The sequence below is a fragment of the Engraulis encrasicolus genome, chromosome 12 (assembly GCF_034702125.1).
Source record: "Engraulis encrasicolus isolate BLACKSEA-1 chromosome 12, IST_EnEncr_1.0, whole genome shotgun sequence".
Classification (NCBI taxonomy): Eukaryota; Metazoa; Chordata; class Actinopteri; order Clupeiformes; family Engraulidae; genus Engraulis; species Engraulis encrasicolus.
The window spans coordinates 28,342,701-28,353,160 of record NC_085868.1 but is presented as its reverse complement, the minus strand read 5'-3'; the positions used below and the strand labels follow the sequence as shown (position 1 = coordinate 28,353,160).

General features: G+C 44.6%; 1 protein-coding gene across 3 annotated transcripts in view; it reads left to right on the top strand.

The window, feature by feature from the left end:
- Positions 1-9,644: 9,644 nt before the first annotated feature.
- marchf4a (membrane-associated ring finger (C3HC4) 4a) overlaps positions 9,645-10,460 on the top strand; it is a 46,221-nt gene continuing 45,405 nt past the window's right edge. Inside the window, exons 1-2 of one of the 3 annotated variants that reach the window (XM_063212045.1) lie at positions 9,645-9,755; positions 9,962-10,334. In XM_063212045.1, the coding sequence (XP_063068115.1) occupies positions 10,002-10,334 (333 nt within the window). In that variant the 5' untranslated portion in view covers positions 9,645-9,755; positions 9,962-10,001. Of the gene's footprint in view, positions 10,335-10,460 lie in introns of all 3 variants that reach the window. The other 2 variants (XM_063212044.1, XM_063212043.1) reach the window with 2 other exon arrangements.

Here is a 10,460-nt window from a genome sequence, read left to right as displayed (position 1 = left end):
ACCATGGCTGTCAGTTTTTTTATGAGCCTGAATCATCTTCTGGTAGATTTTTAAAGTTACATGCGTAATGTAACAAGTCAGTTTAGAAAATGTTTTCCCAGCGAGTGATAATTGATCACAGCCCATTCATTGGGATTTAGGTTTGACATGTTAGGTTAGCTGTTAGGCCTATTTGCTGAAACCACAAGCAGCCCATAACAGCTCTTCAGATCCATATCCTGTTCAGGCTAGCTTAATCATCATATCACTCACAGATATTGTTTAGGAAGGGCTATAATCATAGGTTACTATGTTACATATAATTCAGTCCCTGCATAATATACAGTAGGCCTATGCCCATTGGCTAAGGGTGCATCCCAATATGTGACCTTGCCTCCTCCACTTGTGCTTGTCTCCTCGCCCCGCCTCCTGGCCCCTCCTCCGTGGAGAAAATAATAAAGTTTTCCAGCTGTCAGCCTCGCCACAACAACTTTTGAGGGACTGTTTTTCATTCACCATCCCAATTGCAAATGAGAAAATGACTCTATAAGTGAGCTTTTGCAAGATATTGAAATGTAATGCTGTTGTCTGTGATGTCATCATGACGAGAAGCAAGTGGAGGAAGCAAGTGGAGGAGGCAAGGTCACATATCCACCATCCCCTGTATTCCAAACACCAAACATTATTTGTCTATTTATGGCTAAATTCTAATTTGATATTCACTGTAACATCGTTCTGTATTGCTTATTATGAGTGAATACTGTCACTAGCCAATTATTGGAATCCTGTTCACTGTTAACCTGTGGATTTCTTGATTTTATGCAAAGAACCTTCTGTTCGTGACCCCCAGCAGTACTTCTGCTACTTCCCTGGGGGTCACAGCAACCAGTTTGGGAACCGATGGGCTAAAGCTAAATGTCAGGAGGAGGACACCATCCTCACAGATTTTGTGGTTGTGACAGCATACTTGTTTTTGTGCTATTGAAATGAATGAATTGTAAATAGGGGAGATTGTAAGCTTCTAGAGAGAACTGTTTCCCCCCCACCAGAGTTCAAATAAATGGTTATATTTGGTAGTGCCCATCACCCAGATTTTGCGGGCATGTGTCATTTATGGCATATTTCAGAACAATTGCAATTAACATTCATACCATACAGGTTACATTGCAGGATATTATGAGTGCAATTTATTTTAACACTGAAGAGTGTGGCAAACTTCTCGGATGTAAGGCACAAAAAAAAATCGAAATCCAACTGCAGTTCTTATTGTTTCCGTTTCTTGGTTGAGTTATGCTGAGACTTGCCGGTGCTTTGAGATTTGCCAGGAGATTTGCCTTTATGCTTGGACTTTTTGTGCTTCACATGCTTTGTGGGTGGCGGAAGTGGCGGTGGAGGGCCCGCCTCCACCTTCTGTCCTTCTTGCTCCGCAGCAGCAACTGCAGATGGGGCATTGTACACTGTCACATGTGACCCTCCCTCGCCTGACAAGTTGCGTGTTGAAGATCTAGCGGGAGCTACAGCCACTCTGTTGACCTTGCCTGGCGGAGTCTCGAAGCACCGTCCACAGCATGAGGTGAAGAAGACAGTCATGAACAAGGTGAGCATTAGGCAGCAGAAGAGGAACACCACCACAAAGCCAGCGATGCTCCACATGTCATGGAAGCTGTCATTGGTCAGCTTGGCGTAGAGCCTCTCGTAGAGGAAAGAAACATATTGCTGTGATGACGCTGTCATCTTGGCCTTGTCCTGTGGTTGCTAATTTACCTGAAAGTGAAACAGATTTTTATAGGATTGGGATTGGCTTCTGTTTGCAATGAATGCCTGCCATTATCATGCACTTAAGAATTTTGTTACAGTAAAAGGCAGCACTATTTTAAACACAATCATCATCATCATCATCATCATCATCATCATCATTTAGAATTATTTCACGTGTTGGGAAGTGACTTCACTCAAGATAATGGAAAAAAGGAGGCGCACACAAGACTTGTGTGAAAAAGTGTATTGAAGCCGAAAATATACAACAGAAGTCTAAGGTTAACTGGAGAGACAGACGTTTCGGAGCTAGTCCATTCTCAATGTCTCCAGTAGGGAAGTGACTTCGAGAATTATGTTGTATTGCCAATGTAAGCCCTGTAACTAACTTGTAACAACAATAAGTTATGAATGAGGGGGGTGTGTTGCCAAAAAGCAAGTCCCTGCCAGAACATTCATTCCTTCCAGACTGCCCTCATTGAAACCAATGGTAACCAATAACATTATTTGAGAGAAATGTACACTATTTTTTGCAGAATGAATTACATAATTAAAGAACTAAACATATGCTTATGAAACATTACTCGTCCTCCACTTAATATGAGCTATTTGAATGAAACCGTGACATTTGTTATGACAATTCTTCGATTCCTTTATGGAAATAATACTGAAATTGTAGGCTAACCCTTTGTAGTACTTCCAGATGGAATGTAGATGCTTTATTGATGGCTTTCCATCTTAAATTGTGTCGGATTTGTCTGCAAAAATGGGTCAAAAACAACAACAAAAAATCTGGAAAATTGGTCATTGGTTTCCATAGGTTTCCATTGATTCAATGAGGGCAGTCGTGTTTTTGGCAGGGACTCGCTTTTTGGCACGACACCGGTTTCTTGTCTCGGTGGGGGATGGAGACTCCCAACTGAGATCGCTCCCGGACGTGCGGTCCCAGGTGTTTCTATCACTCCCGGACGTGTAGTCCCACCCGATTATATTTCATATAGGCTACTGCCACATACAAGCAATTTAGGGTTAGGGTTAGGGTTAGGTTTAGGGTTAGGGTTAGGTTTAGGGTTAAGGTTAGGGTTAGAAACAAAAAAAAAAACATCAACAACATAACTAGCTCCGTCATATGGCGGTGGTACCGATAGTCTGGCTAGTGGGAGCGAGATGAAAGGGGAGCGTCCTGGGTTGGGAGCGTCAATCAGGGAATCTTTTGTCTCAAGTCCAGCTAACAAACCATACAATCAAAGCAACCGAAGAAGATGAGTCCTTCGCCGTTCCCTTACTTTACAATACCATCAACTATACAATCGTTATTTTGACTTAACGACTTGTCATGTGGATCATCATGTGGATAGCGATGTTGGTAGTGTTTTGAGGAGCATATTCAAGCTTGATTAGACGGGTTCATAATTAGGTCTGCGCACCTGATCTAGCCATCGCAATTTACCTAGGCCTATCAGAAACACTCGCCCTCTGTTCAAAATAAAGATTAACAATAACATCAGAAATCATAATTACCTCATAATATAGGGAGATACTTTCCAAACCACAGCGTAAAAACTGGGGGAAAGGGATGGATAAAGGGGGAAAGGTCAAAAGCAGTGGCCTAGCTTGCTAGCTAAATAGCCAGCTGCATTTGCTGTTTTTAGAATGTTATGACTATTACCATGGCAATGTGTCATCTCGTGAGTTATATGGCGTTCTATGGCTACACAGCTGGCAGACCATTCTATTTACTCTCAATGTGGCAGACAGGTGCATGGGCAGCTAGGCCTTACCATTGAGAGTAAATAGAATTATTGTATGGGCCCTAATGACAGGCTACGCTGGGCAAATACAATTTTATCTGTTTTACCTTGACAATTTTTTTAAATTAAAATTAAATTGTCTGCAACTGGACTTTTTTTTGCAGCTCACAGTTTCATGGAGCTTTGCCCGAAATCCACAGTGTAGGCCTCCTGTCTCTTGGATATCTACCTTTCCAAGATGTGTGAGACAGACAACTCCCTCTCTAAACACACACACACACACACACAAACACACACACACACACACACACACACACACACACACACACATGAAAATATGTTTATTATGTCAATGTTGTGCGTGTGTGTGTGGGAAGCTGCTGTTCGAAAAATGTTGAATCAGAAATAACCTGGATAAAGGGTACAAGGGGGATTACAGGGACCATAGCAGTGGGGATTGTGTCCATCCCTTGAGGAGAAGGTGTGTGTGTGTGTGTGTGTGTGTGTGTGTGTGTGTGTGTGTGTGTGTGTGTGTGTGTGTGTGTGTGTGTGTGTGTGTGTGTGCACGCACGTGCGCACACGTGTGGTGTGTGTGTGTGTGTGGGGGGGGGGGGGGTATCCATGACAGCCTGGCATTCCTGTAAATGCTTAATTAGAAACGCGGCAGCATGGGTCATGTTTCACGCCAAACCTGCCACGCTCGCACCCCTAATTGGTGAGCCACCAGCGCCAAAGGACTGTCAGAAATTGTTGCACCCCAGCATGGAGACCCTCACACAGATGTCAGAAACCTCTTTACCTCTCTTACACGAATGCACGCGCGCGTGCGCACACACGCACACACACACACACACACACACACACACACACACACACACACACACACACACGCACACACACACACACACACACACACACACGTGTAACATGCCTACCACCACTGTGTTATATGAATGTTTTTTTTAGTTCTAACAATACCTCTAAGGAAACATGCTTCCTGTTTCTAGTGGCTGCTACCCCCATGGTTCGGTTACTCAAACCTTCAAATTCAATTACCAGGTGTGCGCTATGAAATGATGAACACATGCGTATTCATATAAAGTTGTTTTTTTTTGAATGCTGGTATCGTCTTGCCTTTTTTTGGAGACATTTACTATATACATTTCATGAAAAGACTTTGATCTGGATTTAGATGTTGCAGTGAGAAGGTAGGCCACAGAGAAGTTCTAGCCATACAGTATAAGGAAAATGTTCAGACACAAAGAGTCAGACACATAAACTCAAACAAGCTGCAAATATTGCTCCTGGCAGAAAGAGAGTAACAGAGCATCAAGAATCCATACATTACATTTCACTTAAACCGGGGCAAGCGCTCAGCTTAGCGCGGTAAAGACGGCTATCGCACAAAGGCGCATAGCAATCCACCCTCTACACTAATACGACGACAACACTGTCTGGCTAAGAAAGGATTTGGCATCGTTCCTTCAGATCTTGGCATCTGCCTTCTCTGCCTAGTCTCAGGCTTAAAGCCTGTGTGACAGCATTGCTGACTGGTGTGATATAGTGTGTGCTGTGTGTGTGTGTGTGTGTGTGTGTGTGTGTGTGTGTGTGTGTGTGTGTGTGTGTGTGTGTGTGTGTGTGTGTGTGTGTGTGTGTGTGTGTGTGTGCCCCATAGCCTTACATGTATGTGATTCCTCTGCCATTCCCCGGGGGAGATAGAGTAGGATAATCCCCCATCTCTTTAGAAGTGCCGGGACGGGAAGAATAGCTGCTAGGCCCGGAAAGGTCTGGATATGCTCCCCAAGTCTGTCATGCTTACATTTCTGTCCATACAGTACTGTGTGTGTGTGTGTGTGTGTGTGTGTGTGTGTGTGTGTGTGTGTGTGTGTGTGTGTGTGTGTGTGTGTGTGTGTGTGTGTGTGTGTGTGTGTGTGTGTGTGTGTGTGTGTGTGTGTATGTGGTATTCACACATGCACAGACACATGCTCAGCAGACTGCCATCATGCAAAGGCGTTTGTATTCCTTGCTAGTGCATACCGTGTTGTGGTGCAATGACTTTGCAACAGTGTGTCATGCTCTACAATGCCGCAGGAAAGCAGTTTTGACTTGCGTGAGGCAAGTCGTTTTCCGGCCATAGCTGGATGTTGCACGCAGTGAATTTCTGTTGGTCTACGCGGAAATGCTCGGCTGTGGCCTGACAAAAATCATCCCTAACCCTAACATGTCAGTAAAGCAATGTCTCTGCCACTTTACTTTTGACAACAATAGCGAAGCAAGCAAGGGACATGGCAAAATTGTGCCCTGACCAAAACCACCACTTACCCTAACCTGTCAGGGTGTTGTAGAGCAGGAGTTAACATGCAAAGCCATAGTGTACATATGATACATAGTTCAAGTTGGCCGGTTATTCAAATGCAGTTGTATGACGCCATGTTGGGCAAAAGTCTTGCACAGTTTTAAAAGATACAGTGTGTGCGTATAAAGTACTTACATGTGCCCAGACATAAGTTTTGTTGTATAAATAAAAAACTGGGAGTGAAAAGCCATTTAAATGGGTTTACAAAGTCAGACAGCAGTCATTGATAGATGCCTTTCTGTATGGTTATTATGAAAAAAAATGATGCATTTGATGAACAATAAATAAACGTTGATCGGGTACAGCCAGATATTATCACAAGAGCATTTTCTGTTTTGTTTTAGTTTTTTGCCCGCTCCAAAATATGCACCAGCGTGACAGTGCTTTTTGTAGTGGAGGAGGTTGGCAATCAAACAAACACTCACAAAAAAAAGAAAAGAAAAAAAACAGACATAAAAAAGAAGCTGAAGCGCCGTCAACATTGTGTGGCTCTGACCATACAGGCTAGAGTTTTAATCCTGTTCAGGGAGCTTGAGCGTATCAAGGGGGGGGACTTGGCAGCAGCATCTGCAAGAAGCCATACATACTCGGCTTTGACTTCCAAGATCCCCAGCCCCACGCGCTCTGTAGCCTCGCGATTATGTCAGTTCGCCATCCTTATTCTCCATGAAGCGGGCCAGAACAATACCAGAGCCCATGAATGCCTAGTCAGATAAGCACAGTAAGTAAACAGGGAGAGGCACAAAAGTAAAACTTGTCGTGTCTGATGTGCCTTTGAGTGGTCTGGGTAATAAGTAAACATTGTGGCCGAAGATAACAGCAGGCTGAAATTCCCTTATTATGGCTGTCTGTCTGTGGCTGTCATCTACAGACGAGGCTAGTTTTGACTGTTGGCCATTCATTATTTTCAACAACTGTTCCAACTCTTTCTACTTCCAACCCCATCTCCTCTCTCTCTTACACACACGCACACACACACACACACACACACACACACACTTTGCACTTGACAAAATGCAAGATAAAAATGGAATGCCTTGCTTGAGCGACCTAAACGGCAACTGTTATGCCGCACTCCTATTTCCTTATGCATGAAGCATTCATATTTTCACAAACACCTCATTTAAGCATTGGCCATATGAAGATAGAGGAAACAGACACAAACAGATCTGGCCACTTGGAGAACAAGTGCATTCAAACTGAAATTCAAATTTTACAATTCAATTTCCTTTTGGATTACAAGCACTTCAGTGCACATTGTTTTCGCTCTGTTGCAACAATTTGGCAATCACACACAAGAGCCCTGCTAAGCACAGAAACCCTCGCACACCCTTTTGCATGCACGCACGCGCACACACACTCACACACAGACACAGACACACACACACACACAGTTATGAGTTATTTAATTGCTTGAGGAGCTCAAGGGATGGCAAAAATGTGCGTCCAGTAATTTAACGTTTCTGTGCTCCTCTTGCAGAGACAAATGAGTCGGGGGAACCCTGGCATCATTCAGAGGCCTCATATATCAGTATTTACTGCATCTGGAGAATGGGCTGGTTTTATGCCCTCAGGATGGTGGAAACACAGATGTGAAAGGAGATTTGGGGAGAGGTTTCTTATCACTATATTATTTATATTTATTTAGTACTTACTTGCAGGCTGATTTTATGCCCTCACTCCATCTTCCCCATTAACCACGATGGAAACACAGCTGTAGGAGGGGATTTTGGGGGAGGGTTCCTATTTAGTGGGTATTACTTACTCTCATATTACTGACACAGGAACGCTGACAGCTTTGACTGGGTCCGGGACAAAATCATCTGAAATGGGCCCCCTCTCAATATGCACAATGTAATGGGATCCCAATTCTAAGAACATCCTGCCATGCATGGACAATTGGGGTGTATAGCCTCCAAATGTCTTTGGAGAAACAAGTGTGTGTGTGTGTGTGTGTGTGTGTGTGTGTGTGTGTGTGTGTGTGTGTGTGTGTGTGTGTGTGTGTGTGTGTGTGTGTGTGTGTGTGTGTGGAGAGATAGAGATAGAGAAAGAGAGAAACATAGAGGAATCCCCAGCACATAGCTATTTTTAGTAGACCTAAGCAGCTGCATGGGTTCGGTGGGTTCACATACTGTAGAAGGTGGGGCCGTGTGAACCAGTTAGACCCGTGTATGATATAGCCTATGGCGTTGGAGCCTATGGCACCATACATTATTTAGCATAGCCTACATCAATTAAGTTCCGTGTTTGAGAATAGGGAAAAGCACAGAACAACAAATCACGTTCTCTTGCTTTACATGCCATGTTAACACCGTGACATTAAGGACAAGCTTTTCATATTTTCTTCTCGGCCTATTATAAGGCTATTTATTTATTCATCAGCGATGCTGTGAGTGGAAAATGCTCCATGTCTTGTTTTTAATTCGTTTTTCACTATTTTGAGCGAGCCGTTGGGGGGGAAGGAGGAAAACTATAACCTACTCGAGGTTGAGCCATTGTATTGGCTGTGTGCTCGCCCCTTTTGCTTCGGTGTAATGTTAGCGCACGGGAGCGCGCCTGGGAGCTGTCCCGGGCATCATGGTGCTGAAACCGCAGCGAGAGGAGGCAACCGCCAGCTCTGTTGTGGCATTGAACAGCGTTATACCGTGCGAATAGGGGTTGTACTGTAGGACTTCAAGAAAACATTTTTTCGGCGACGAGAAGTGACAATGTTTGCGAGAGCTTACGAAAGACATCAGAGGGTGCCGTGAAAAAGAACCGGAGAAAGAGAGGATGGGAACCCTTTTGCCATCGTTGTGGATGTGATGTTTGTTTGGAATTGTGATGTGCTCTCCACTGTCGTTCAAAATGAGTGGATTTTTCCCTCCTAGTCTTCCGGAATTGGGATATTGTGTGAGTAAGAAAGCGCGACTTGTGTAGTCCACAAAAATAGAGGTAACCCACTGTTACGGCTACGGATAAAGAATCACGGCACACGTTGGCACTTCACCTTACTGTGGTGCACGAGAGCTCCTTTCACAAACCTGGTGGACTGGAGGTTCCATTTTATAGCCTGATTGATAAACCAAAGATATTAAATGGATTGTAGCCAACAAGACGTGAATTGTTGAAGATGTTGATGTGAAAGCTCGGGTGCTGACTTGCGTTAACGGTTAAACCCGTTTTTTTTCTACCAGACGAAACCCCATGTTGAGCAAGTAGCTGCAAAGAGCCCCAAAAAGCACAAAATCGTGTAGATAACAATGGACATCCAAGACAGTTAGGGCAGCCAGAAAATGCATCACATTTTCAAACAAAACTCCTCAAATGACAATATCGAGACTGGAAGATGCCCCTCATTTCTTGGGATAGCCTTCATCACGCGTAAGATAGGCTAGAGAAAGGATTGTTTGCTCAAATTGCACCGATTCTGGGATATTGAGTGGGACAGGTAGCCTACCCAAAACGTAATGTAATTCAACCACAGTTTTCTGGCAAACATAGGCTAACCCAATCCACCCATGACACTAAAATGAGCCCCAATAGATGTATAACATGAGAGAACCCCATTATCAGAAGCACCAGGAATACGATTGGAATGATATACATTCTAAAATTGAGGCCTAAAATGTGCCACATTGTATGATTTGGTCTCTGTGATCGGCTTTTTCAGACGTCGACCCTGCAGATAACCAGCTCGTGCAACACATGAAATGTCTAGCCTGTGTGATCAAACATTCTAGAGCTCAGAACCTGTTGTCTGCCACTGTTCCCTTTGGAACGCAGAACCTTGGTCGAATTCAAACAAGCTTGCTAACGGTAAACTGTCTGCATGCGATTGAACTTGAGAGAGAAAAGTTGACAGCCTGGCGAAGTTGATATGCCAAAGTGAGAGAGAGGATTTCTTCGACCCTAACCTTACCTTCATTGACACAGTAAGTTTAGCCGTTCTTGCTACAGTAACCTTAATAGCCTATCTGCTCAATTTCCATCGTATTTAAGACGGGCACATGTTGTTGGCTATCAGTGTCATTTTATGGTGCTGGGGATTGTTGAGCCGCAGACCGATGCTGTGTCGCCAGGGCATGCAGAAAGGCCGCTGTTGCGTCTTGTTCAGTGACCTGAAGGTTTTCCTGCTCAGGCCACCGCCACCGTCGGCACCGCCGCCAGCGCTCCCACTCATGAGTGGACAAAACACAGAGAGTCATGGAGCGGCAGGCGCCGAAGAGTGGAACAACACTTCAACGGGGGCCACGGAAAGCTCCAACGGTTGTTTACATAATCCAGCGGGCTGGACAGGGTGCCCGTCGTCAAGGGACGATGCTGGGACCAAACATATGGGAGGAGATGACTGGGGAAGCACAACGGTGGAGCCACCAGGGAACCTGGATTGCGGCAGCTCCTCCGAGGACTGTTCAAAGGATAAATACGACGACCGGACATCTCTAAACAGCTGTACAGACAGCGGCCTAAGGTCTCCCTTATGCCGGATCTGTTTTCAGGGCCCTGAGCAGGTAAGACCACATCTCACTGCCTTGATGAGCTTTCATGTAGGCCTAGTCTAAGCTATCTGTTTGTGATGTTGACAGATCTGTCTAGAGTCAGTGCAGTAGACTATGCAAGAGATGTCGACCAGTAAC